This window comes from Mycothermus thermophilus (assembly GCF_041956435.1).
Source record: "Mycothermus thermophilus strain CBS 625.91 unplaced genomic scaffold VTJ04scaffold_8, whole genome shotgun sequence".
In the NCBI taxonomy this organism is placed as follows: domain Eukaryota; kingdom Fungi; phylum Ascomycota; class Sordariomycetes; order Sordariales; family Chaetomiaceae; genus Mycothermus; species Mycothermus thermophilus.
The window spans coordinates 164,276-191,990 of record NW_027191434.1 but is presented as its reverse complement, the minus strand read 5'-3'; the positions used below and the strand labels follow the sequence as shown (position 1 = coordinate 191,990).

Sequence of the window (27,715 nt, the reverse complement as noted above, 5' to 3'; positions counted from 1 at the left end):
TATGGTGTAGCTGCGCTTGAAGTCTTGGCTCCTCCGTAGGCAGGTATGCAATAAAACCTTTGTTTAAAGGGGGTGCACCCTGGGGACCCCGGGGGTACAACTAGTATGGCCACTGAACCACGAAACCGGCGTTTCTGCGGAACTTTACACTGGCCCCGTTGGGATGCCATACTAGAACACACATGATAGCGTCGCCGCCCAGAGCCCAGACAGAGCCTTGCGGTGTGTCGTGAGATTAGCGCGACCGTTCCTGGAGCTTAAGACGGACACCAGGCTCTTGCTGCTGCTCGACAAACTTTTTTGGAATGGATGTCGGAAGCAGTTTGGGGTTCTGTTCGTTCGCCTCTTCTTTCTCTCCTTTCCTTCAGACCTAAGTCCCTCTGACAACCGCCTGATCAAGACAATACGGAATGTCAATGGTCTGAATCATGGACTACACGTCCGGCCGCTCAGACTTCCGGCAACCGGGCTGGGAGCACATCCCCGCCTATCCTCGGGGATTCATCGGAATCCGGGTTGTCCAACTCTTCGTTGCGACGGGCGTCGCGGGTCTCAATGCATATGGTGCGCCGTGACCTTTCCTGCTTCTGTGACTCTCTTATTCTCTGCCGTCTCTCTCCCGGTTGTGTGAACATGACTGTTAATGCCAAAACTATACAGGCATCTGGGACTTTCTTGAGCATGGCGGTGGTGTGATTCTCACGATGCTCATCAGCATAGCGGTGGTAAGTGTCTCTCTATAATAGCCAAACTTCTCGCATCAATCTATGAACCACCCACTCACCCATGTAAAACAGGCCGGCCTCTCAATAATTTATCTCTTCTACCACCTGCTGTATAGAACCTGTTTCCTGAAGGCCTACAATTACTGGTTCATTCTCGGCTTCGACATCGCTCTCCTCATCGGGTGGTGTGCGGCCGCCGGCTTCATTACCCTGGACTTTCTCGTTCCTTTCGACAGCGATCACCGCGTCCACGTCATCTTCCCATGGCCATCAAGGCACAAGTTCTCCGACACCCGCAAACGCGAGGTACCTCTGCAGCTTACGGCCGGAGGACTGGGAGGCATTGAGATGTTAGTTTCACCCTCGTCAAACCTGCTCACCTTTGGCCTTGTTACTCACGCGAGAGCCACTCCAGCATCCTCTTCCTCATCTCCCTCATCATCCACGCCGTCTGCCTCCACCGCCACCGCAAGATCGGTCTCAACTCGCGACCTGGCAAACCCCGCGGCAACTCCTACGTCTCCGGATTCACCGGCTCGCCCACGCCCAACAACCATCTAAACGGCCTCATCGACCCTCTCAGCCCCGTCGGGTACGCTTCGCAGGGAACGGTCCCAACCAACAGCATGATCATCAACAACCCGATCCCAGGTGCCCTCCAAAGTGGTGGGAAACTTGGCTATGTGCCTACTCCAACCCAGCCAGCCCACAACATAAGCGTGAACAACGTCGCGGCGTCGCCGTTCACAGGCCAGAGCGAAGGATCCGGGAAAGAGCCGCAGGATCAATATAACATCAGGCATCAAGACACCGGGCGATACACTCAAACAGAATCGCCTGTCCAACCCCGGTTGAACCACGTCGCCAGTTTCCCACGAGTCGTATCGCCCGAGCCGCCGGCTAGTGTGAGGGCTACCTCGCCGGAAACCCCTTTGCCGCCGCAGGCTGAACTTCCCAGCACGAATATCGCGACACCGACGCAGGCTGAGTTGCCCGGGGATGGGTTCTATCAACAACAAGGGGCGGGGGGACAACACGCGGAGGGACATTATCAACAGTGGCAGCCGCAGGGGCAACAATGGCAGCAACAAGATTGGCAGCAACAACAATATTCACAACAACAACAACAGTGGCAACAACAACAACAGGATCAGCAACAGCAGTGGCATGGGGTACCGGCGTTTAACACTTATCGGCCAGAGTAAGAAGATGAGGTTCAATATAAGGCATGAAAGAAATGATTGGATAGATATCTTGGAGGTGGTTTAGTAATTCTGGTCGGTCAAGCAGGAAAGGAGGCAATGTTGGGCCAATGCTAATATTCTTAATGATGTGTTCATGAGCTTCAATTTTAGAGATCATCTTCAACAAGCATCAAAAATGAAAAAAACATGTCAAAAAGCTCACCGCCCAGCCCGACTCCCGCGCCGGTCGAGTAGAGGTGGAACGGTTACGAAAAACCCCGGTGGTTTTTTGCGCCGACACGCCTGGGGGTCGAACCCAGAACGTTTTCGATTTACGACGTGGGCGTGCCTGGCGAATCTAGGTGCCTCCTCTCAATGCCGCTCGTCCACACTCGGGTGTGGCCATTGAGCGGAGGCGGTTGGAGAGGATGGCCGGCGCGGTGACTTATATGCCTTGGATGTCAGGCAGACATTGTGTTTCTGGAAACCTTACGGATGGGTAATACCTGAGGCATCGAACCCTTTCATCAAGATTATTTGTCTCTCTGTGGCCTCATCCCAACGTCATAAAGTGACATGAGAAAGGTCTTCACGGGTCTTCCCACCAAGAGCATGACTTGGACAACAATTGGCTTCCCCCACTTCTTCCAAGAAACCCCCTTCTTCTGTTACATGTACAACCTGTCAAGATCAACTTGAGGCACAGATGCGTCTGGTATCACTTAATTCCAGTGTGGCGATGCACAGAGAGGCGTTGATTCGGTGTGTTGGGGTTGGAGCTGAAGCAGCTGAGGTGGGCGCCGACAAGTTGAAGTTGAACAGGAGATCCAACAATCAGCTTGACGCACTCTAGACGTTGCACGACCTAGCAGCTTGCAGATTTCACGAAACAGTGGGCCCCGGGGCCAAAGGACGGGTCATTGACGGCCCGCTGGGGCTTGGGGCTTGGCAAAAATTCCTGGGGCTGGCCGCGGCTGAGTGCAGGTTTCTGGAACATGCACTCGCTGGACAGACATACCTACCTATTCAGAGAAGAATGATAGAACAAAAAGTAACTGCATAGGAAGAACAGAAAAAAGCGCACACTTTCACAGTTCAATCAAAGAAGTGGTTTATTTATTTTTTTCTTTATTTTCTATGAATTTATATCACAGCTCTCCTTTTTTCAGGCTGCATCGAGAGAGGCTCAGGTCCAGCGAAAAGGGAGGCTCCACTTCTCTCAAGATCCAACCCCTGAAGCAGACCCCACTGCGGGTCCCCGCTGTCGGTCGCGGTGCTCTGGGTCGGGCAGGTTCCATCGTTCCATCCGCGACAGGAACTCGTGCCGCTAAACAATTTCTGGAGCTTGCGCCCGATCCCCGATTCCCGCTTCCCCGTTCCCAGTTCCACACGCGCGTTTCCCTACGACAGGCCGAACGACAGGCTGCTTGGACTCGTGGTGAACCACTCGTGGCTGACTGCGGATCCCTTGTTTTTCTTTTGATCGCCATCTCTGCCATTCACCCACAAGACTCGAGCGAGAAAGACGCCCCGGAAACGAGCGACTTCGAAACTTCGACCTGCCCAGCCACAGGAATCCTTCTTTCCCTGAATACTCACAGACTACGACACTCGCAACTCGCCCTGCTCCCACACTGGCTCCTCCCAGCTGATCGGCGTCGCGGATGACGGCTGGGCTCCGTCCCGCTGCGGTGGAGGGATGCAGTCGACCAAGGCGAAGAAGGCCGAGGAGCTTGGGCGCAAGGCCAAGGTGCGTTTGTTCACTTCATTCCCTCGTCCCTCTCCCTCGCTAACACGCGACACAGCTCGCCCAGTCGTACCAGGAGCTCCTCGACGAGTTCAACGACAAGGAACTGCGCTCTGTCGGCAACTACACCCTCGGTCGTCTGATCGGAAAAGGCTCCTTCGGCAAGGTCTACCTCGCCACTCACAAGCTCACCAATGGCTCCAAGGTCGTCCTCAAGTCTGCCAACAAGGACGATGCCAACCTCGCCCGCGAGATCCACCACCACCGCCAGTTCGTCCACCCACACATCGCCCGTCTCTACGAAGTCATCGTGACAGAGTCCCTCGTCTGGCTCGTCCTCGAATACTGCCCTGGCGACGAGCTCTACAATTACCTGCTCAAGCATGGCCGTCTCCCCGTCGAGAAGGTCCAGAAGACCTTTGCCCAGCTGGTCGGTGCCGTTTGCTATGTCCACCAACAGTCGTGTGTCCACCGCGATCTCAAGCTCGAAAACATCTTGCTCGACAAGCATGAGAACGTCAAGCTGTGCGATTTCGGCTTCACGCGCGAGTATGAGGGAAAGGCTAACTACCTCCAAACCTTTTGCGGCACCATCTGCTACTCAGCCCCCGAGATGCTCAAGGGCGAAAAGTATGCTGGCGAGAAGGTCGACGTTTGGAGTCTTGGAGTTATCCTCTACGCCCTGCTCTGCGGCGAGCTGCCGTTCGACGACGACGATGACAACGTCACCCGCACGAAAATCCTGACCGAAGAGCCTCACTACCCGGACTACATCCCACCCGATGCCTTGTCGTTGCTCAAGAGTCTGCTGTCCAAACGGCCTCTCTTACGCCCTTCGCTCCCCGAAATCCTCGCCCATCCTTTCCTTGCCGATTATGCCGCCCAGCAGCAGGAGATATTGCGCCTGGAGCGCCCAGAACCTTTCAGCACGCCGCTCGAGAAGGAGACTCTGCACCGCATGCGTAGCGCCGGCGTGAATGTTGAGTCGGTCATGGAGAGTGTCCTGGCTCAACGATGCGATGTACTAGCAGGTTGGTGGACCCTCCTCATAGAGAAGGAGGAGCGCAAGCGGCGAAGACGCGAGCAGAAGCGCCAGGAGCGCGAACAGGAAAAACGCGCCTCTCGTCGTTTCTCACAGGCTTCCAGCCGTCTCAATGCCTTGGCCACCGTCGAAGAATCACAGTTTGTTAAGCTCGGTGATCCTCCACAACCTCGGTCACGCGGTCGCAGCGAGCGCCGCAGCGGCTACTATCCCAACCTCAACATCCCTGATGTTCCCGACCTGTCCGATCGCTTTGCCAACGGAAACCTCAGCCCAGACAGCGAGGCTCCACCACCACCAATCGACAAAGATTCGATCCGCTCCGTCAGCACGACGCGGGCGAGGAAACCCATACCACCGCCCAAGGAGGGCGTCCTGCGGAGCGCCCGGTCCCGAGGCTCGACCCTTCATTTGGTGACCACGAGCGACGCTCTCGAAGCCGCCTCCACGGCCCCCGCTCCAAGCCTCAAGCCCAAGAAGCGCCCGTCCCGAGCCATCATTGCCACCTGGAAGAACTGGACACACTGGTTATTCGAGAACACGCGACGCCATCGCAGTACCGGAAAACGGGGGAACCAATCCGCGCCGGATCTTCCGGCCAAGGACGGCAAGGAGGGACCCAAACCGGTTGACGCAAGTCCTCGTCCTCAGACCAGCAAATATCCCGGCGGCGCCGCATCGTCGGCTCCCCAGGTCGCCAGCCTGCCGAAGGGCGTTGTTGCTAACGGCTTTTCTCGCGGCGCTGGATCATCCTCCCAGGCGTTGTCCTCCCATCCAGCGACCTCGGGCATATCCACCCCTCCGGTATCCGGCTACGGAAGCAATACTACCAATAGTAATAACGGTGGGAGTAGCAGTTCTCATCATCCTCCTCGTCTCCACACCTCCGGTTCGTCAACTTATAAACGTCACTCCCTCTCTCCATCTCCACTCACGCCACGCTCGACAGTCCGACGTTCATCTGGTCCAGGGTTGCGGGGCCGCAAATCCACCTCTTCCTCAGTTTCGTCCGTAAGATCACTTCACTACCCGGCGCATCACACCCACACCCATTCCAAAGCCAGCTCGACCTCATCGAACGGGTCCGTATCGACAAACCTGTCCAAAACACCCCTCCAAGCAACTCGTTCGCCGCACCACTCGGTCAAGGTCCTCCCTGCGACACCAACCACCGGAGTCTTTCCCAGCAATTTACGCTTAGTAAGAGACAAGTCGGCCCCGCCGTTAGCCCTGTTCAACGAGGCATTGCCGGGGGCGGGTCTCTCCAGCGGTAGAGGAGGCTCGGGTGCGAGGACGCCCACGCCGGGCAGTCCGAATCCTTTCAGCTCTTCTGCCGCCGGCGGTGGTGCGGGGGTGTTATTTGCCAAGAGGAAGCGGAACATCTTCAAGGGTCCAATGTTGAGCTTCTCCAGCTCCGGCGGAGGCGGTTTACATGCGCGGAGAGACCTGGCGGAACACCACGGCGGACGAAGTCGCAGCGGATCGGGCGGCGGCGGCGGACCTTCCTCCTCCCTATCCCAAGGAGAGGGCTCCTCCTCCGGTGGTGGGCACCACTCCCGCAGCGCCAGCGCTAGCGGACTGGGTCGACGCCCCAGCGGGGAGTGCGCGATACAAGAGGTCGACGAGGACGAGGAAGAGCAGGAGCAGCGGTTGGAGGAGATCAGGATGCAGATGATGGGCCGGTACTCCCCCGGCGTCGGGATGACGCTTGGTCAACTGGGGCTGGGGGGACCGGGCGGGTTTCATAGGATGAGCGGCATGTTGGAGGAGGATGAGGATGAGGTGGAGGAGGTGGATGCGTTTAGTCCGATTGTGAAAGGGCCGGGGGAGATTGTGGAGGAAAAGATTTATGATGAGGATGAGGTTGTTGGAGTGGAGGGGTTGGGGTTGGGGGTTGGGAAGGTGGTGGGGGAGGATATTAATGATAATCCTGGAGTTGGAGACGAGGGGGGTAATGGTAATGGTGGTGGCGGTGGTGGTGGTGGTAATGGGCTTGGTGGACTGCAGCCGGCGCCGGAGATTAAGGCGGCTGGTGAGACGGCCAAGGGGTGATGGAAAGGTTGATTTGGATGGGTGGCATTTGGGAGGTGTTTAAGGAGGGTTTTAGACGGAATGCTTTGGTTGCTTGGGTCGCGATGGCACCTTCTTGGGAAAGGGGGAGTCAAGTCAGAGAGGGTTGCGACATTGCTGGTCTCTTTTGTTTGCCCCATTGTTTACTTTTCGGCATCGACCTTTGCTCGTTTTGGCTGAGATATCTGTGTATATCCTGTCGTCTTTGGTTTGAGTAGTCTTGTTTAGGGATACCACTTGTCATGTTTTTCTCTCCATCACTTGCCTACTCTTTCGAGCTCCAAGTTTCCTATTATCCGCTTGGCGGTTAGTAGTTGGTGTCTGACCGGGAACTTAAGAACTTCCCATCATCAATCAGCCGTGTGGCGTGGCTGCGCCACGTTTTGCTGCCGCTATGATGTCGACGACCATTTGACGGGCCAATCTTGATGAACAGCCAAAGAATGCGGTCTTGGCAAGTGATGCCTTTCAGCCTCGCAACCTCACAGAAGATCTCCTCCGTCTTCGTTTTCTCTCAGAGTATCATCGACTTCTCTCATCCACGTTTCACGTCACACCTAATTGTACTATCAAACGGCAAACAACGTGTCGAGTGATAAACAGAATACTGGGTCATCTTGACAGCATTTTCGTTAACATGAATGATAATACACCATGTCCTTGTCTTAACGGAACTATCGCCGACACAAGTAAGATATCCATGAATTTCTGCTTTGACGCTTGAATACCAGTTAATCGAAGATCTCTATTAAATCCTGTCCACAGCCGCAACCCCAACTTCAGAGGGAGAGCCAGCAAAATGGCAAACCGTCTTCTGGGCCCTGGTCCCTCTTGTCTTGGGAAACATGATGCAGCCGGTGGGACGCGTGATGGAGCAACCGCCGAACTTACGGTTTTGGATGCGTTCGTCGCCTGTCCTCTGCCTTCTTGATATGATTTACTTTTTCTCAAGAGTCGTTGTCGATTGTATTCATCCGGAACAGCCTCCTGTTCTCCGAGGATTTTGGTGGTCGAAGTTTTGGTACCATTTTCGTGCTGAGGTTGCGTGCCGGTTTCGAGATAAAGGGGGCTTCTCTTTTGTTGAGCGAGGGCAGTCCTGGGAAAGAGAACAGAGCGCTGCAGACTCTCCATCTTCCCTGACAGGAGGAGAAGCTCACAACCAAGGAACACGACCCAGTGAAGGGGAGCCATCTACTAATACAGGAATATTGAGACCTTGCACAACAGAAAGCCTACTGTTTCTTCCTCAGTCTTCTTCCCCCGAGATAGCTCCTCTTCGTCGACGAGCCCTCCTAAGGACCACACCACGGCCGGAGCATGCAGCTTCCACAGAAGAACGAAGGCACTCTGTCACGATGACAAGACTTGAGACGCTAGAAGAGACACCATCCACGGAAGGGGAGCAGGTTCCCACGGATGTTACAAGGCCTTGGCTGACAGAAGAGCCACGGCCTTCTCATCATCAACCTTCCTTCGAAACAACCCCCCTGGGCAGGTGGGCCCTGCTCGCTTTATCCGGGACCTACTGTCAGTCGATCAAGTTGTTTGCAATACAGAGCGCACCGGGGACGAAGGCGGTGGCATCGATATACCTTGTCAGCCTCATCTTTGGGGAGGCTGTGTGCCTCACCGCCGATTGGATGTTTCAAGCAGACAACACAGGGCACGAACAACCCCACAAACCTCCAATATCCTCTGCGAGTTTGTTTTTCCAAACTCCCTCCGCATATCTTGCGGCCAGCCGCTGTTGGTGTCTTCAGATGCTTGTGTTTCGCTGCGCAGATTGGGTCCGTCGCGACGCCGTCAGGGACAGCCCTCTCGACCACAGCGATACGTTGATCAGGGTGCTTTGCACTCTGGTTCTGCTCGGCATGGCCATGGTTTCAGAATATTATGCCCTAACCTGCTCTGTCATTCCCTACGATAGGAGCACAATCACCTTTGTTTCCTTGATAATGGCCATCCCATCTGCGCTGGCTTGGTTTGACGGCTGCTTTAGCGACCCGATTTCTTCTCTTGCCCATGATAAAGCGAGGAATGCGGTGCTACCACTTATGCTTGGGCTTGTTTACGTTTTGAGCAAGCCGTCAGCTGGGCGTTTTATAGGGTTGCCTACTACCGAGGAGGAGAGGGTATGGTTGTTGGGGTGCGTGAAACTCTGGATAGCTGGGCTGTGGTACTATTCTCACGTTTATGATGAACAAGGCACGTCGATGCCAGGATGGGTGGAAGTCTTTGGATGATCGACAATATTAGGTAATATGATAAACAAAGGCCTGTGCACTTGAAGAGCCAGGTCATGAGCACCTGGCCCAAAACTTGGGTACTATTGTTTATTTCTGTTTGATCTTTTGTTAGAATGGAATGCAGGAAAGCGTTAGTGGAGTGAGTGGCTCAAACTCCTGGGGCCAGACCACGTCCTGGAAGTTGCTGTGGGCGTGGAGAGCTTATCCGCTTTTGCAGGGAGGTCACCTACGAACACTCTTGCCTGTGTATTAAAGACTTCAGCTCTGGGATCAATATTTCAGGCCGTCTCTGAAATCCACGTATTTTGGCACGTCCAAAATGCTTCTTGGCTCCAGGATCGTCTCATGCCTCGGAAAGAGTCACCGTGATCAAGATTGAAAAGCGGCTGAGGAACTATAGTTTACCTTCGTTTAACTGAACCCAAGCTAATACACTTTAGCGTCCTCGCCCTTCTATCATCAAGACATCTAGCAAACACCCAATTGTGCTGATGTGCCTAGCCTATGCTACCAATTATCCGAAATGTCCCACCCACTCAGGCAGCGATATGTCTCTCCCATCGAAAACCCAGATGTAATACCCAAATGCGAGTGATAAGAATCTGAACCACCTGAGTGCCCACAACTGCTCTTTGTATGTTGTGGGAAACCCTAGGAAATGCCTAGTTTCAAACGGTAACATGGTACAAAGACTATTGAACAACAGCCATGGAAGGAACAACATCATGGTGAAAACAAAATAAAGTGCCCCTTTGTAATATGCCAAAATAGCAGCGACAGCAGCAACAAATGATACGCCCAATAGCCAATATGGATCGGACGTATAACCTGACACCATATCCACGAAAAGCACGGTAAAGTTGACCATCATCTCCGATATAGGGAACAGCCGATTAGAATCATCAAGAGAGGTGAGAAGGCCAAGTATTCCACAACACCCTGGGACGTGGGAGATATCATGGCCCACAAAACCGCGGTCTGTTCAGCTACGGCCAGATAAAGACTGGAACAAAAAAGGGTCGCAAATCGAGTAAGCCGTGCTCTGGTCGGGTTCGTCGTAGATAGCGGGGGTTGGGGTTGGACTCCATGTTCTGCGTCCACTAACCCTCGGGATATCGACTCGGCAGTAAATCTGATAGCTTCGCCAAATATGAGGGTGAAAAGGTATATCGCGGCGATAGCTGTCGTCACCGGGGCGCCGCGTAGGGCGAGCAGCTTGATGGACTGACAGTAGATACCGGATAAGCCAAGTAGAGCCCATCGGCCCAGAGGCCGTGTTTCGAACGAGGGTTGATGGGGAGAGGGTGGCCGCTCAAATTCCTCATCAAGCAGACAAGATGGGTGGTCCCAAAGCAAAAAGCCACATAACTCGTCTAAAAGTCTAGGGTGAGGTGGGTATGCATGCGGACTATTCTCTCTGGATGGAGACTGCGCCTGTTCGATGGACGGCCGGGTGGATAATAGTGGTTCCTCTTCAGGTCGAGCCTTTGCCTCCTTAGCAAACTTGTTCCCTTTATTCATGGATGGTGGTACCTTTTGACTTCGAGGAGTCTCTGTGGGAGAAGCTACGTCTGCAGCGTCGATTCTCTCATCTTGTGGCTGCCGCACTCTCGAAGGGAAAAACTTGTCCCCGTCTCGGAACCGGTACGCAACCTCGGCGCGGAAATGGTAGCAGAAGCTCGCCCACCGAGACCCTTCGATAATATTCTGCGGTTGGAAGGGGTCAAAGTAGTCGACCAGGACCCAGGTGAAAAACAAGACCATGTCGACGAGACAAGTAATGGGCGACACGCGCATCCAAAACCGCGACTGAGGGAGTTCGTCCAGGACTCGTCCCACGGGTTGCATCATGTTCCCCAGAGCGAGAGGGACGAACGCCCAGAAGATGGTTTGCCATGGAATGGAGTCTTGATCACCGGCAGAACCTGTGGCTATGGAAGTTAGAAAACCCGTCTAGATAATCCTTTCTTGAACTCCAAAAGGTGGATACTCGATGTCGCTTACTCGTGTCACCTGTGGCGTTGAGGCATTTGAGCATCAAGGGCAAGGTTACTGCCGATGTATTGAGACAAAGAACGTCAGGCCATTTCGTAGAAGTAGTAGTGATGTTGGTGATGTCGGTGGCATTAAGCCATGCAAGTGTGGACAAAATCGCCGCTCGGTTGCTGGTGTTGGTGAGGCTGTGGCTGAAACCAACTGACTCGGGCATATCCGACGGTTCTTGGACAATACGTTGTGGCTTTGCGGTTGAGTGCGGGCAGGTAGGTAGTTGTGTAGACGTCTCTCAAGATTTCGCCAGGCGTCCTAACGGAGTTCACCCACCGTCCACCGCGCAGGTAATATTTATAGTCCGAAAATTATTCCCACCAGCCCGATTGCACCCAAGACTAGGCGCGCCTTACTGTCATGCGTCTGGCAGCGAGCCGACTGGCGTGGCGCAGCCAAGCAGCCAAGCGAGCTCGACGGCAGATCATCAGGCTCTACCACGTAGGACTCACAGCCTCCAGAACTAGGTGATGTGATTGGGGAAATCGAAGAGGAGTTGAGCATCAGGCTAACAACCTATATGTCTAGCCATTTGCCTTGCTTATTACTATGTAGTGGGGAAGATCGAGAAACATGCAGGCCAGTCTGAAATAATGGTAGAATGCTTTGAGTTGGGAGTTGTCCACACGAAGCCGCTTTCATGTTCACAAAAGTGGGATATTCAGAGACTCAGCCCTAGAAAACCTCATGGATGACTCTCTCGTCTCAAACTCAAGACTTTTGAGGGGCCTCGATCAACTATCCCGTTGTGACTCTGTTATGACACGTCAGAGATTCTATGTGCCTCGGTAGCTTAGGTACCTACATGTTTCATCTAGCATGTAGCATACCACCCACTCACACCGTCAACCGATTCGTTGTGACGTGCTATACAGTTTGTTGGGTGGTGTTAACATTCTTCACAACGTGGGTCTTAACGGCCGAGGAGGTTTGCGACATGTTTAATTATCAAAAAGGAAGAAACAGCCCGGAGAGCAGTCCTAAAGCTTGAATTGCATTCATTGTACTATACCCTTGGTTCTCCATTGTGAGAATCGTCAAGTCATTAAGTCGAACCGTAGGCAGTCCTAATTATGGACGGGGGAATTCCAATGTGTCCCATCCAGTATTATAGGTGTTTCTTTGGGTTGTTTCGCCCATCCACTGTCATAGCCGTCCTGACTTAAACCGAAATGTTGTTGACCCATCACTAATACCATTCCGCCTGTCATTTCCGAACCCTTATTGAACCGTCATCAAAGCCTAGGCAAGAAGGTAATCACCGACCGGCTGACGGCGGGGGAGCGCCACCCTGGCGTAGCGGCAGAACCAAGTAATACGCCGGGCCCTGCGTATTTCCAGGAGGTACGGGCCCGTTTGGTGAGTTGCCCATTGGGACGATGAAGGCTTGCGGGTTGGAATTGGGGGTGGATTGTTTGAAGAGGGCGTTGGTGCTGCTGTTGACGCAGCAGGCACCGTAGCGGTCGGTAGTGGTTGGAGTGTAGGTGGAGGCGTGTTGTTGTACGAAGGGAGTGTTGTTGTTGCTGTTGTTGCCGTAGTAGTAGTTGCTGTTATTGTTGGCGGTGGTGGTGGCCGCTGTCGGGGCCGTTGGTTTATAAGGAGGAGGGGCATCCGAAATGCCTTCTTCTGGCTGGACCTCCTTGCCAGGACCGAACTCGTAGCGGTGGACGCAGATGGACAATAAGAACAAGATACTGGATGGAAGACGTTAGATCGCAAGCTATCAGGTGTGGGGGGCAATGTAGAGAAGAGGTATCAAAACTTACACCTGGAAGCAGGACATTACCCCTGCAGCAACCATGGCGTATTTGGGGTTGAAAGTTATGCTCGACCCCCTGCCGCTGCCGCCTCCGCCCCTTCTACGAGGCTCGATCACGCCGCGGGGCGCGATCAGGGCACGGGCTTGGATCAACGGGCCATCTATCAGCGGGGCGTTGCGGGCCTTGCTATCCCAATCCAACAGGCCATCGAGGAGCAAAAGGACGGCAGCCATTATCCAGAGTGCAGTTGAGGCGATGTCGATGATGACGATGAAGGTGGCGTTCCAAGTTTCAGTGGTGCAGCACGAGCTGAGGAAGCAGAAAGCGTAGAGGATTGTGAAGGAGGCCTGGTTGATATCCCACGCGTTAATACTTCGCGTCCACCTCATAGCAGAAATACAATGGATCGTCGGTCATCTTACCATCGCGATGCCCATGATGACACTCAATCCGTTGGCATTTTTATACTTGACGAGGCCTGGAGAGCCATAGTGTTAGCAGAAACCGATGTCACACGTCTCGGATGATTCAAGGACGTACAGGCTATGGCCAAGGACAGAATGATGATCGCAAGAATGAGCTCACAGACGTAGGCGCAACGGAAAACACTCCCCGACCTCTTGCGCGGGGCCGTGTCGACCGCGCCGGCCGAATGCCCGGTGACCGCGGTCATGGTTTGTTCGGGTACTCTGATGTCTCAATCGACCAATTTCACGATGAACAAACGGCGGTCTGTCAAAGATACGCGCCGAACGACCATTGACCCAGACAAACGGAACAGGATGAGCATCGATCGAGAACACAAGATGGGATGGATTCCTTCTTTATCTTATTTCCAACAAACAACTCATCGAAAAGCAACATCGGGAAATGCTGCGGCCCTCCATCTCAGTTTTTGCGCTTTCCAAGCCACGATCCTTCATTGTGATCTGCTTCCCGAGCTCCCAGCCCATCGGACAGCCATGACCGTTGAGAAACAAACCGCGCCAATTCAGCCCCAGTCCGAACTTTTGCATGTCTAGGGGGTGCGCCACGCGTCCTGACTTGTCCGTTCTGCCAACTCAAACCCACCACGAACCGTAATGGAGGCGGAAATTTCCGGGGGGTTGGTGCAGCCAAGTCACAGCCGCACAGGAGCGGTGACGGGCATGATTGGACCGGCAGATGTCCATGCGCCACACAGCCTCGCAGGTGGGGGCCGGAGAGGGGAAGACTGATGAAGTCCGTGGCAGTGTTGCCCGACCTTTTTACTCATACCGATATGACCTGAGTCATGGAACCCCGGCCAACACACGGTGGCACCAACTCCTCGGAGCCCAAAATGCGAAAACGAAGCATTCCTCTGTAACATGTTTTTGATAGACAGTCAGAGGAGCAGAGGGCGAGTTCCGCTGCGCTGTCGGGCCTGAAGTTCTGCAATTTTCGCGTTGTCTTGATCATGGTGTAAGTAGTAGGTACCTTGTCCATAGAGCAGGATAACCCGCAATTTGCTCCCTATTTGGATTGAACCTCCGTAACCTTCCGGAAGACGGACCGGAAATAAGTGGATCCTCCGTCCGGCCCCACACGGAGCACAGTGGATCCAGTACCGGCGGAACACGGGTTCATCCGCCGCCTACCAATCTGCCGGGTCCCGAGTCCCTAACGAGAGGACCAAGACAGCAGTATTGTCCACAGATCTCAAGAGATGTCGAGGAGAGCCGAGGTTATGAGGCCCACAACATATCAGCAACTAACCCACCATGCACAGCCATTGCAGAACCAGACTTCCCAAAAATTTCTATCGTTGCTAACATCTTTTACGGTTGTAATTAACGATTCCATGAAACATAAACCTAAGGCAGGTACCCGCATAACGTCATCATCATTCATTTTGTTTTCCTTACTCGACCCCAAGTCCGCGCTCTTGCCAGCCCTCTCCTTCTAATACCTACCTGGTACTTACCTAATTCTTCCTCTTCAAACTCACCCAAAAAAGTCATCCATGAAACCCATATCTTCATCTTCCCCTTGACCCACCGCCGGTGTCCCACTCACCGCCGCCGTCTCACCCATCGCCGCTGCTGTCCCACCCACCGCCGTCTCCTGACCTTGCATCACCCCTCCAGCCCCCGCCGCCACCAGCCCATCAACAGGAATCTCTACCTCTGGGCCAAGCTCCAAATCCACATCTATACTCAGTGACCGACGAGCTTTATTCTGTGACGACGTCGATTGTTGACCCTCCGATATCACACCGCCAGACGTGTAACTGGCAGATCCGAACTGGACAATCATCGGTCCCAGCTCTCGCGCGTCATCACTATTACCACTACCTGTGGGGGCGGCAGCAGAGTCCTGCTGCTGAGGATTATTAGGCAGGGGCAGATAAATATCCACCGGCGTCTGCGTCGTGCCCGTAAACCTAACATACTGCCCATCATTCACCACGACGCCGTCGATGTTGATGGCCGTCCGCCGCCGGTTCCCTTGGGGAAGGCTCCTGTCAGACGAACTGGGCGTGTAGGAAGGCGAACCAATCTTGACGAACATGGGGAGGATCCGGCCGCCGGGCGAGGTGCCGATGGGGACAAAGACGGTTTGCGGCGTGGTGATTGTGCCGGTGTATTTCACGAATTTGTCTGCGGCGAAGGCTGGGGTTGGTCCTGTCGCAGGAGTGGTGGGCTGGGTTGAGAGGGTGTTGTTGTTGGTGGTGGTGGTGGTCGTCGTGGTTGGATTCGGGGGAGTCGAGATGGCCTTTTTTTGTTGAGCTTCCTTGGCGGGCCCGAAGGCAGTGTGGTGGTAAGCGAGGGCAATGAAAAGGAGGATACTGAATGAAGACTGTCAGATTGCAGGCAAGGAGGTGTTGGGGTGCGGAGAGGATTCAGGACTAACATCTCCAAAATAGATAGTACTCCTGAAGCGACCATCCGCGGGTCAGGTTCGGCTTCTTCGGACACCCAGTAAGATCCGTAACCATACATGGATGTGCGAGTGATGCGTTTCGGATCAGACTTGCTATAATGGAAGAAAAGCACACTGGCCGCGACCCAAAGCCCCAAGGAGAAGAGGTCCAAGACGACGATGACCGAGAAGTTGGCCCCCTTCGGAGCACACGAAAGACACATGGAATATATAATTGTCCAGGAACCCTGGTGACACGGCGTTAGGCCTCCTATAATTCCATGCAGCCGAGGTCTTGCTTGAGTAATACAAATGACAGATGCTCACCGTAATAAGACCAAATATGAGGCTAGCGAAATTGATACCGGAAGTAGCAATGCCTATATAGCTGTCGTGTCAACACAATCTATATAATGAATGCCCCATCGTGTCTGGTTACTTACAATATATACTCAAACCGGTGACGGCCACCGCAGTCAGAAATAATTTGCCGTGGACAATACCATATCCCCAAGACCTCTTGCGCAGGGCTGAGTTCGTTGAGCCTCCGCTGATAGCGGCCATTGTAATACCTTGTTAGCGTGGTGTCTCGAGTAACGTCGGAGTGGGTCACATTGGTAAGTCAGGAGTCGCCGAACGGCTGTTTGTCTGGCTTGAACTTGGAACGCTTCGAGCTCGAGAGCTGGGTTGGGTTCTGTGGTTTTACTTCTCAAAACATTCCCTCAAAGGAAACTCAAAAACAAAGAAGAAAAGAAACAACGGAATTCCAAAACTGTCAGCTCTCAGGAGTCCCAACCCCAGCAAGCACCAGATTTGTCTGTCCATATGTATGTACATCCACTTGTCCAGCCGAAACCATCATCGAAGAAAAGGAATCTGCCAATTCAGCCTCGTTCTGCATCTTAAGTGCGCCACGCATCTTGACCTAGCCCACGATAGCTACCGGCATCTGGAATGGCCCAATACAAGAGTTGTCCAGCAACACGTGAACCCATCCACAACCCGCGCTGGAAAAGCGGAACTTGCCGGGAGCTGCTGCATCTTAATGCTGCTGCTGCTGCTGCTGCTGCTGCTTGCTCTCATCACAAGCTGCCCATGCGCCACCCCAGCCTCAGCCATGAGCGGGGGAATGAGGTGGGGGAGGGGAACGAAACCAGTGTCAAAGCAGGCGTGGGTACCTTAGGGAGGATTACATACACTTGTCAGCGTGGGTAATGGGGACTTCGCTTTCGGTTCCCGCCATTCCCCGTCCACCTTCCAGCTCATGGAAGCCACAAAGTATTCTTTCAGAAAAGCATTGGACGCTCCGGTATGATCCCCCACCGGTTCCAACCAACCAGGCCTGGACAGATCCGTGCTTTGAGTGGCTGGTTTCTGACCCAACCCACTGACAACCCGATCGTTTGCATATATCCTCCATCCCAACCAACCTGGGTCCGTCTGGAAAATGTGCCGAAAAAGGAAGTGGATCACGAGTTGTCCGCCGGGTCAAACATACGGCCCCACTCGGCCCCACATCGAAGTCCGGGCCGGGGACCGAGGTGAGTATTCCTTCTCTTTCACTTTGGACAGCAGGATGGACATCTCAGAGGAGGTACTTGGAGAGTATAGGTATGAGAAAGAGGCAAGATCCTCCTCCAATCACCATCCGTATTGTAGGCATGGCTGGCTTTATTCCTTAAATCGACCGTGGCCTTTGCCCGTATCCTAGACCTGCTTCGTCTTAGGCTGGGAGGCCACGCCTTGCCCCTGATCAAGGTGCAAGTGACTTAACCCTGACGACTGAGGCTGAGGGAGATGGAGCGAATGGCCGCGAAACCAGACGTTGAGTCACGCACTGCTTGCAAGCTCACTGAACCTGGGTCCTATGTATTTTAAAGTTGCGAAGATGGCCGGAATGGCGAGAATTCTCGGGGCTTTGTTGCATGTAAGTCACAATTGGGAACGGGAGGGTTAGGGTTGACAGTGGGATTAAGAACCAAAAAAGGATTCATCACGAACAAAACAAGAACTTCTATCCACAGCCCCATCTATTACCTATCACAAATACACCTAGCCTATGTCCTGTCTCCATATTTCTCTACATATCTATCTAACTTCCCAACCCATCTCAAACCACAACCCTGACCCCCGCCCTCCTCAACCCCTCGGCCGGCTCCGTCTCCAACACCAACGGCCCTCCCGAGCTACCACTAGCATCCAAACTCAACGTCACCCTCCCGCGATCCGCCACCACCAGCACCGTCTCGCCCATATTCTTGAAATCCGTCTCGCAATTCCCACCCGCCTGACCCGCCGCCCCGGTAGTAGCAGTATTAATCTCCCGAATCTCAACCCCGGGGTACGGCAGGTACCCTTCCCTCAGGGGTATCAAGACCAGCGGGATATCGGCCTCCGTTTCCATCGTCGAAGTCAACCCGGCTGGGAACCCATCCACCTCGACTACTTTCTTCTCTTCTCCCTCCTCGTCATCCCCATCCCCATCCCCGGCAGAAGATAGCATCTTCTCAACGTCCTCCACAGCTGGAATGACAAAATGCCCCTTCCTCCTCCCACCCACAAGCCACGCGTCCCCAATCCCGCCAGCAACGCCCATCACTCCTCCACCAACGGTCGGCGCGCCGACAATTTCGTACCCAAACTCGAGATCCTCGCTGAGCCGTTCCCCGGCCGTGTCCCACACCCTCGTCCAGCGGAGGTGGAGCGTGGCCGGCAAGACTTGGTTGACCAGCACGGTTGGGCAGCTGATATCATCGTCATCTTCCTCTTCGCCTTGTCCATCCGTCCCGGCAACCACCGGCAACGGTTTGTGCAACCGGATATCCGCCGTATGCACCACCGGCACAGATGGGACGTCCACGGGAATCAGGATCGAGCTGACCGGCAATCCCTCCTCCCCCCCTGCCTCCTCCTTCTCTTCCACATCTTGTCCAGGACCAGGTAACCCCAAAACAGGATTGTCCACCACCCACCTCCTCAAAACCCCCCCCAACCCCACCGCCACATCCCTCCCCAACCCGGCAAACAGCTTCTCCCACACCACATCCGCCAGTGCATCCTTTAACGGCAGCGCCCCAAGCAGCGTGGCTTTCTCAAGCTCGTACCCCGTCAAAACCCGATCCCGAAGCACCCCCAACAGTTTCGCAACCGCAACCTTGGACCATTCCTTCACCGGAGTCTGCCCCAGCGCAGCCGTCAGAGACCGACGGAGGCGACACTCCACCTCCTCCAGAACCACTCTGTACTCCAACTTAAGATACAGCGTCTTCTTGACATCCGGCCCCAACTTGACTCCTTTCTTTCTTGTAATCTTGTACAACAAACTCGCCGGCTGGCCGGGGAATACCACCACGGGCTGGCTCGAGGGGAACCCAAACTCGGCGTCAAACAGTTCCGACCCGGTCAGTTCCGACTCGAGCAGCCTCAGCGGGGAGTCGCTTGCCGTGGAGACTGCGAAGCGCGAGAAAAGCGCCGAGTGTTTGAAGATATCCTGCACGTTCACCTCGAGCGCCAAGGCGAGCGGGACGGCGGCGGACTTGAACAGCGAAAATGTCTTGCCATTGGCGTTGGTGGTGGTGTAGCTGACTTCCGCGCGGACGGTGACCTCCAAAAGGTCCGTTTCGACGGTGAACGGGATGCGGATGCGGACGGAGCTATTGGTCGGAACCGTGCTGAACGTGAACGACCCGGATTGAGTTGTGCTGTGCGTTGTCGATTCCGGGGTGGAAATGACTTCGGCTTCGCTAAGGACGAGCCTCAAACCGCCGGTCGCCGCGCGGACTTTGACCTCGCAGCTCGCCAAGTCGTTCCACCCAGTAGTAAGCTCCAGGTCAAGACACTTTTTCTTGTCCAGCTGCAAATCCCTCGCCCCGGTCAACTGCACATCCAAACAGCTCGCGCGCTGGTGGAGCGTAACCCGTGACTTGCCCAACGTGGACTTGCCCTTGTCAGACTGAGACTCGCGCTCGTAGTGAAGTACCAACCGCCGACTAACCACCCGGATCTGGTCAACCTCAAAAGTCCCCTCCATAAAGGCGGTACTGCGGAGCTTGACCGTGTTCAACCCCGGGCGGATAACAACAGGTCCATCAGACTGCAACCAGATCTCGCGCCCCGCTCCCGACGAGCTGGCAAGACGCAAACTGACAGACGCTGCTTCGAACTGATCAGGCAGGAGGCTGCGCAGGACGAGGGAAAGAGAGAAGCCGTCTTGGCCATCGTCGTAGATAGGAGCACCGTCGAGGCCGAGGTCGGAGAACAGGCTGGCGAGGGGAATCCGGACGTCTTTGGGCATCGAAGCCGAGGCTTCCAGAAGGTCGTTGAGGAACCCCGACAGGGCAGTGGTGTCCGGGTACGTCGGCTTCGAGCCCGTGAAAATCCCCAGCCGCGTTTTGTGTTGTAACCTATCCCGCTCCGCGGCCGCTGCTTTGCACAGCAGTTGGCGCAGCGCCTTGTTGACGTAGTCATCGATCTTCCCCAGCGCCTTCAGACAGCGCGCATACATGACAAGCATCGACAATTCCAACAGACTCCAACCACTCTCCCCATAGAAGGGGATGACACGGTAGAAGTAGGAGGCCGCCTCAGCGTGCTCGCCCAAGTGCAGCTTGAGCACCGCTAGGTCGGCCATGTTGGCCTGCACTGCATGGACGTGGTTCGCCACCGTGTAGTGACGCAGCGCCTTATCAGTCAGCGTCTCGTACAGGCGGTAGAAATCATCCTTGTTGTCGAGAGCAGTGCGGAGAAGCGCGTTGCTCACTCCCGCTACGGTGCGTTGGGGAGCGTCGTCTCCGTCCGGAGCAGAGGCATCTGCGGATTCGGTAGGCTTGTTGGCGTCATCATCGTCGAGGCTGACCTCTTCCATCTCTTCGACCCCTGTCTCGCCCACGATGGGGACCGACGCCCATCCATCTGTCCAGCCTCGCTTCTTGCCACACTCCTCAAGTATGTTCCTTGAGAGTGTGCACAGCTCAGCACGGCGAGCCGCAAGCTCTTCGAGTCCTGCCTTGGGGAACGATGGTGTTGGCGGCTCGTCGGGGCGACCTGGCCCCGGGAAGCCAAGGGGGCTCTTTGGAGGTCCCTGTGGCGATTTGGGCCGCAGGGAGGAACTCCTTGTCGGATGCATTACAGCGGTTGGTTCTGGGATTGTCGACTTGCGATCCGTTGCAGGATCACCAAGGGTGGATGGTGGGATAGGAAGGGCTTTGGTGGATGTTTGAGCAAGAATCTGCTGGGCGACCGAGAACGCGAATGCGGCCACCATGTTATCGACAATCTCGGCGAGCCGCGGGTCGGGAGACGCTGGGTCGGCCCCGTCATTCGACATGGCCGTCAAGACATCACGACGCATGACGCTCGACACGGCCGGAACGAACTCAAGGGTCCGCTTGCAGATCTCGGCCAGGTGAAGCAGATTCTCGGGCTCCTCGGCAAGCTTTGGCGCAGGAGCACGGGGAGCGACACCACGGGGGACTAGTTCTTGCTGCTCCTTAAGCTTAGCCAACAGCTCTTCACGCGAAGACCAAGCGTTGCCAAGACGAAGCAATAGGGCAACCTGGCGGGCGAAGATGTAGCAACGGAAGTCGAAGAGCGACACGTTGTTGGCGAGGATCAGGTCGCGATATGGCTTTTTGGCAGAGCTGATGGGGATGCCGTCAAAAGCGTCTGCGAGTTTCTTTTCTCCTGACTGCAGGTCGACCGTTTCGCTGTCGTCAAACTCAAGCTCGCCATCCAAGGCTTTCTGGGCAATCTCCTTGAGATCTTCAGTAAATGGCAGCAAGGCACCACCATGGGCGTCAGCATCACCGGAGGCTGCCTGCTCCTTGATGACACTATCCAGGCCCACTGACAGTTCATCATAGATGACAAGAGCGTCCTCGACAAGGCCGACACTCTCAAACCCGCGGGCCAGGCCCTCCTTAAGGATGAAGAACGTACAGAAGTTCCATCCGGGCAGAGCACGCTGAGCGTCACGTTCGCGGATGTCCTCTTCGTACTGGGTGACTCGACGGTCGAAGCTCGAGAGAATAAGTTCTTTAATCTTGGCCATCAGGTCGGCCCAGGCATTTTCACTGTCCTGTTCGGTCTCGACGTAGCCGGTGGGCACAGCGGGAACAACGCGGGGCAGCATGTGGTACGGTACGTCGTTGATGCCGATACGGATTTGACGGACGCGGTCAACGGCACCCTTGGAGGAGCCGTTGAAGTCTGCGCGCATCTTCTCGAGAAGGGTACTGGAGCCGCCGCGCCACCGGACGGCGGATTTGGAGTCTGTCGAATCCTGGCCGCTCGACTTGGAGACGCGGGGTTGGGTAGCAGCAGTCGAGTTGGGAAGTACGACGTGGATCAGCAGCCACTCGAAGGCATCGTGATTTTCGGAATGGCTGCCCGGTCCTCCTTGCGAGGCTGCGGTGTTGGCTTTGATCCATTCCCGGATCTCGGCGCGCGTGGTGGACTTGTATGTCTCATTGTCGTCGCAGCGCACTAGGAGGAGCTTGAGGTAGGGGGTGCGGCGCAAGCCTGGGATCTGATGTCTGCGCTGTGGCGGAGCAACAGGTGGACGCAGGGTTGCGGTTGATGGGGGCCGGCTCTGTTCGGCGGAGGGTTTGGAGCCGGCAACGGTGGCGGGCTGGAAGCCATCGTCGGTTGCAGGAGCAAGTGTGGACGTGGAGGCGGGGGTGTCTGAAGCAGCACCAGAGGTTTTCGGGTTCAGGGAGGCAGCGGATGTGAAGGTGGTTGAGGGGTCAACGCCAGCGGGGACGAGTTCGACGTGTAGGGAGCTGATGGAGCGGAGGGGGCCGGAGTGGGACTGCCAGTTGAGGTCACGGAGGGGGAGCCTGGGGATCAGGCCAGGAGCAAGCAGCTTGTAGACATCGTGGGGATCGTGGTACTCGACTGGAGGTCGGGGGTTAGAAGGGAAAGGTCAGAAGTAGAGAGAGAATAGAAAAGCATACCCGTCACCTTGGACGTCGAGAAGGGCTGCTCCATGCTGGCGGTGTCGCCGTCAATGTCATGCCCTGGGTGCGGTCAAAGGGTTAAGGGATCCAGCCATGGAACGGCTTTCTTTTCCAGATTTCGGGTTGAAAGAGGTAGAGTTCCCCGAATTGCCTTGGAGAAACCTCGAAGTTGTGTCTTCTGTGTTGGGAAAGAGGTGAGAGCTCTCTACCCCTGGAATGGAATGCAAGATGCAAGACGGCAGCAACGATCTTGAGCTCCAAGTCGCAGCGGAGCACTGCGTCACTGCCCAGCCTGAAAACGTTCACCGCCTTGCCCCCTGTCGCTGCAAACACCCCTGTCCTTGCCATTTTGCCCGTTCTGCCCCTGGCCTGACCCCGCCATGAGCCGAACTTTTTGAGGACCCTGATGGCGGGGCAGGAAATGTCGCCATCCTGTGCTACAAACCTCCCTCTGCTGAGATATATTTTTAATTTTCTTCTTTTTAATTTCTAATTGCTTCTTTCCCGTGAGGCAACACACTTTGAGCTGAGCTTTCACAATGGCAACCCTCGAGGCTATCAAGTACACTCGCGGCAAGCTGCTGGTACTCGACCAGCTACGTCTTCCTCATGAGCACCACTACGATGAAGTCTCAACCGCAGAAGAGGCTTTCGACAGCATCCGGTCCATGAGGGTGAGGGGTGAGTGCTTTCTTATGGAATTCTCAGGTATCAATGGACTTCCAAGCTGACATACGTCCCAGGAGCCCCCGCCATTGCCATCGTTGCTGCTCTTGGTCTGGCCGTTGAGTTGAGCAAGGGAGGGGCTGGCGACCGGAATGCCGAAGAGACCGTCTCCTACATCGAGGGTCGCCTCGACTACCTCAAGGAGAGCCGGCCTACCGCTGTCGACCTTAGCAATGCCATCGCCCAGCTCAAACAGGCCGTCCGTGCCGCCAAGACCGAGGGTTTAGCGGCGCAGGAAGCCAGGACAGCTATTCTCGACGCCTACTTCGCCCAAGCCGAGCACCTCTTGGCCAAAGACCTCGAGAATAACAAAGCTATCGGCACCTTCGGCGCAGCTTGGCTCCAACAGCAGTACGGCGCAACCCCCGAACGTCCCATCTCCGTCATGACCCACTGCAACACCGGCTCTCTGGCCACCTCTGGCCACGGCACGGCGCTCGGCATCATCCGCAGCCTCCACTCCCAAGGCCTGCTCAAGCACGCCTACTGCACCGAAACCCGCCCTTACAACCAGGGCAGTCGCCTGACTGCCTTCGAGCTGGTGTACGAGGGCATCCCTTCAACCCTCATCACCGACAGCATGGCTGCCTCCCTGATGCGCCTTCGCCGCGGCGACATGTCCATCGGCGCTGTTATCGTCGGTGCCGACCGCGTGGTACGGAACGGCGATACGGCGAACAAGATTGGCACCTACGCGTTGGCTGTGCTGGCGCGACATCATGGGATCAAGTTCGTGGTTGCGGCGCCGACGACGAGCATTGATCTCGAGACGGAGACGGGAGACGGGATTGTCATTGAGGAGCGGAAGCGAGAGGAGTTGACGCAGATTAGCGGTGCGGTGGTAAATCCGGATGGCACCGTCGATCCGAGCCGCACGGCGCGCGTTGCGATTGCCGATCAGCGGATTAACGTGTGGAATCCGGGATTTGATGTGACGCCGCATGAGCTGATTGATGCCATTGTCACGGAGCGCGGGACGGTGGTGAAGGGGGCTGATGGGCGGTTTGACTTTAGCAAGGTGCTGCCTGAGAGGTGGCGGTGGTAGAGGCAAATATACCAAAATATTTGTGTTGTGAATATCGGGGTCGGGCCGAACACACCGGACCAGCATTATGACGGTGACGAGGTCACCTCCCGGCGGTATCCGGCGGGAGTGGGTCTCCCAGCCTCCCGGCTTGGCATCGCTGGACTGGGGCAGAGCGGACTGTCGTCACTCCGACATTTCATCTGCATCTTCTCACTTCATCTCATCTTCACGTCTTGTACTCGTATGGATAAGAGTACTCGTAGAGATTAAAAACACCATGAGAGCAAACGCTCAATTATTATTCCTCCTAGGCGTCCAATCCGGACTGTCCTCAGGACAACAACAGCCGCTTGCCCACAACTACTACCTTGATCAACATCTCAACGAGCTTTATCAACAGAGATACCAATTTGACAATGACCCAACCATCCCCTCATACCGAACCGACCTCCTCTCCCTCCATCGCTATCTCATCGACATCCCCTCAATCAGCGGTTCCGAGCACGACGTGGCCATCCTCCTCCGCGACCTCCTCCTCTCCAAAAACTACACGGTGACCCTGCAACCCATTCCATCCCCATCCACCTCCCACCACAACGACACCGACGACGCCCGCACGCGCTACAATGTCCTCGCCTGGTCGGGCTCCCCTCACTCCCAGACCATCGACACCCCCGCATTCCTAAAAAACCGCGTCCTCCTAACCTCCCACATCGACGTCGTCCCCCCTTTCCTCCCCTACACCCTCAACCGCACCACCATCCCACCCTACAAACCCATCCCCTACCCCATCTTGTCCCGCAGCACGCTCATCGGCGGCCGCGGCTCCGTCGACGCCAAAGCGTCCGTCGCCGCGCAAGTCGTCGCCCTCACCGACCTTCTGCGCAAGGGCGAGATCAACCCGGAGCACGTCGCCCTCCTGTTCGTGGTGGGCGAGGAAACCGACGGCATCGGGATGAAGACGTTTTCCCGCTGGCTGGGCGATCACGACGTCCAACTCAAAGCGGCCATCTTTGGCGAGCCGACGACTAATCTGCTTGCGTGCGGGCACAAGGGGATCCTCCTCGCCACTTTGCGCGCAAAAGGGAGGGCGGGACATTCGGGGTATCCGGGGCTGTCGGGCGCGAAGTCGGCGACGGCGTCGTTGATTCGGGGACTTGCGGCGTTGTTGGATGCGGAGGCGACGTTGGGGTCGTCGGAGAGATTTGGGAATACGACGGTTAATGTGGGCACGCTGGATGGAGGTGTCGCGGCGAATGTGATTGCGCAGGAGGCTGAGGCTCAGGTGGCGGTGAGGATTGCCGTGGGAAGGAAGGAGACGGGGTTGGGGATTGTGGCGAAGAAGATGGAGGAGGTGGTTGGGAAGGTGGATAAGGAGGGATTGAGGCTGGAGGGGGTCATGGGGTATGGACCGGTGGAGTGTGAGTGTGATGTTGATGGTGAGTTTCTTTATGATTCTTGTTGTCCTCTGTTCAACGAAGGGTTCGCTGCTGACTCGGATTATTAGGCTTTGACACCATGGTGGCCAGCTATGGCACCGATGTGCCCAACCTTGATGGTGACCACGTCAGCTATCTGTACGGGCCGGGCAGTATCTTGGTGGCCCATGGTGAGGATGAGGCGTTGACCGTCGGGGAACTGGAGGACTCGGTTGAGGGTTTCAAGCGGCTGGTAAAGCATGCTCTTGGAAATTAGATATATAACTTTCCTATGACGCTAGGCTTATCTGTGAAAATTGAATGTCCACAGGACGAGATTCAGTTCAAGGGATGATCATGTCATTGTGTCATGTTACTGCCTTGCCTGTGGTGGGTATGGTACCTGGGGACTCAACAAAAGCGACATTCCTCTCCATGGAGTCACGGATCTCAACAAGGAGGCCACAAGCACTAGCAACGCCTCCGTAGGGATCTGCAGCGCCGCAAACGCAAACTTTAGCCTGGTGTATGTCCGGGTGATGTCTGCCCCAATCAGCCAATGCCACTCCTGCCAACAAACTTGCCAGCACCCTTGGTGGTGCGCAAAATAATGACGCACCTGGGAACAATTGAATCCACCAAAACGTTCTGCTCTTCAGAGAACTTTCTCGGGGGCTACTCGCCGGGGGATAAATAGTCCAGCTCGTGGCCCCATGTCGTTTGTATGTGAGGTCGATTCAATCCGACCATCATTGTGCAGTTTGGGCTTGTCTCACGACGTGGCCTGAGATCTACCCTATCAGGCAAAAGACTGCTTCAGGTTTGAAGGCGCAGTTTGGTAAGGAAGTCAAGTCTATTTGGATCAATCTAACATGTTGAAGAATAAGGAGGCATTAAAACCATCAGGACCGGGTGGCCACCAAGTGATTGTTCAGAGTTCTTAGCGGAATCTCCCTTGACCGGTAAACAACCACCCTCAAGCAGATACCCCTCTCATCATGACCCTCTATGTTACATGTGCGTCATCTTGATGACATTCCTCCGGCTATGGTGCTTCTTCAGATGCCGGTACAAATTGTCCTTCCGGGTGAAGGATCGAGAGCAATGTGGACAGCGGACTGCCAGACCTCCGACGCGGGATCGTGCATGACGCTTGAGTTCACTTGAAGTGCAGAAGGTGAGAGCACAATCGGATTCGGGACAGCGATACGGTCGATTCTCACGTCTCTTTTTGTGTTCTCTATTCCATTCCAAACGATTAGTATGTGCCATGGGCAACGGTGAGTATATTCAGATGAAAAGGATCTTACTCGAGCTCGGAGAGGGTCTTGAAGCGGGCAGAGCAACGAGGAGTATCACACTTGAAGGGAGCTTGAGAGTGGATCGGTAAAGGTCTCAGTTCAATGTTAATAAGTGAAGAGGGGGTCATCAGCCTCGGGCGTCTCTCGTCAGACGTCAGGCCGACAGAGATCATGGGTGACACTCGGTCAGAACAACTCTGTTGAGTCAAGTGCATCATGGATTTGGTTGTCTCCAAGGTCAGACCCATCTGGCTGGGTTCGCAGGGAACCACTACCTCTGCGGCCGCAGACGTGCCCGAGTTAGAAGGTTCAAGACCGGCCCATTGGACAGAATATCCTCCGACGACATCAGACCCAGCCTGGGAAGATTGCACAACGTTGCTGAGCCAGGACTGTCGAGCTTCAACTGGGCCAGGCTTGGAAGTGGCATGGGAGCAACGCTTCCAAATGAGCCAGAGACATTTCTGTTCAAGAACTCTGTTGCAACAGGGTGGTCTTGTCGGATCGGAATTACTTCTCTTGCCGGATGGACGGAGATATATTGGCTCAGCACATGCTGATCTGGATCAATGGCCGATGAGCGT

General features: G+C 55.2%; 7 protein-coding genes across 7 annotated transcripts; 3 read left to right on the top strand and 4 right to left on the bottom strand.

Moving 5' to 3' along the window:
- Window positions 1-428: 428 nt before the first annotated feature.
- Window positions 429-6,750, top strand: VTJ04DRAFT_10554 (uncharacterized protein; the record flags this gene model as incomplete). The annotated part of the gene is made up of 7 exons (XM_069358306.1): window positions 429-564; window positions 661-725; window positions 798-1,075; window positions 1,141-1,926; window positions 3,079-3,344; window positions 3,511-3,659; window positions 3,715-6,750. The coding sequence occupies 7 exons, from the start codon at window positions 429-431 to the stop codon at window positions 6,748-6,750; spliced, it is 4,716 nt and encodes a 1,571-aa protein (XP_069213883.1).
- A 3,781-nt stretch (window positions 6,751-10,531) lies between these two features.
- Window positions 10,532-11,223, bottom strand: VTJ04DRAFT_10553 (uncharacterized protein; the record flags this gene model as incomplete). The annotated part of the gene is made up of 3 exons (XM_069358305.1): window positions 10,532-10,567; window positions 10,623-10,939; window positions 11,019-11,223. The coding sequence occupies 3 exons, from the start codon at window positions 11,221-11,223 to the stop codon at window positions 10,532-10,534; spliced, it is 558 nt and encodes a 185-aa protein (XP_069213882.1).
- A 1,095-nt stretch (window positions 11,224-12,318) lies between these two features.
- On the bottom strand, window positions 12,319-13,493 carry VTJ04DRAFT_10552 (uncharacterized protein; the record flags this gene model as incomplete). Its single annotated transcript, XM_069358304.1, has 4 exons — window positions 12,319-12,754; window positions 12,827-13,167; window positions 13,243-13,298; window positions 13,361-13,493. 4 exons carry the CDS (start codon window positions 13,491-13,493, stop codon window positions 12,319-12,321), a joined length of 966 nt encoding a protein of 321 aa, XP_069213881.1.
- Window positions 13,494-14,785: 1,292 nt separating this feature from the next.
- VTJ04DRAFT_10551 (uncharacterized protein) lies at window positions 14,786-16,267 on the bottom strand (the record flags this gene model as incomplete). The annotated part of the gene is made up of 4 exons (XM_069358303.1): window positions 14,786-15,629; window positions 15,695-15,951; window positions 16,031-16,083; window positions 16,147-16,267. The coding sequence occupies 4 exons, from the start codon at window positions 16,265-16,267 to the stop codon at window positions 14,786-14,788; spliced, it is 1,275 nt and encodes a 424-aa protein (XP_069213880.1).
- Window positions 16,268-17,813: 1,546 nt separating this feature from the next.
- VTJ04DRAFT_10550 (uncharacterized protein) lies at window positions 17,814-22,690 on the bottom strand (the record flags this gene model as incomplete). Its single annotated transcript, XM_069358302.1, has 2 exons — window positions 17,814-22,597; window positions 22,657-22,690. 2 exons carry the CDS (start codon window positions 22,688-22,690, stop codon window positions 17,814-17,816), a joined length of 4,818 nt encoding a protein of 1,605 aa, XP_069213879.1.
- Window positions 22,691-23,198: 508 nt separating this feature from the next.
- Window positions 23,199-24,430, top strand: VTJ04DRAFT_10549 (uncharacterized protein; the record flags this gene model as incomplete). The annotated part of the gene is made up of 2 exons (XM_069358300.1): window positions 23,199-23,340; window positions 23,403-24,430. The coding sequence occupies 2 exons, from the start codon at window positions 23,199-23,201 to the stop codon at window positions 24,428-24,430; spliced, it is 1,170 nt and encodes a 389-aa protein (XP_069213878.1).
- Window positions 24,431-24,689: 259 nt separating this feature from the next.
- Window positions 24,690-26,107, top strand: VTJ04DRAFT_10548 (uncharacterized protein; the record flags this gene model as incomplete). The annotated part of the gene is made up of 2 exons (XM_069358299.1): window positions 24,690-25,851; window positions 25,920-26,107. 2 exons carry the CDS (start codon window positions 24,690-24,692, stop codon window positions 26,105-26,107), a joined length of 1,350 nt encoding a protein of 449 aa, XP_069213877.1.
- Between the last annotated feature and the right edge of the window lie 1,608 nt (window positions 26,108-27,715).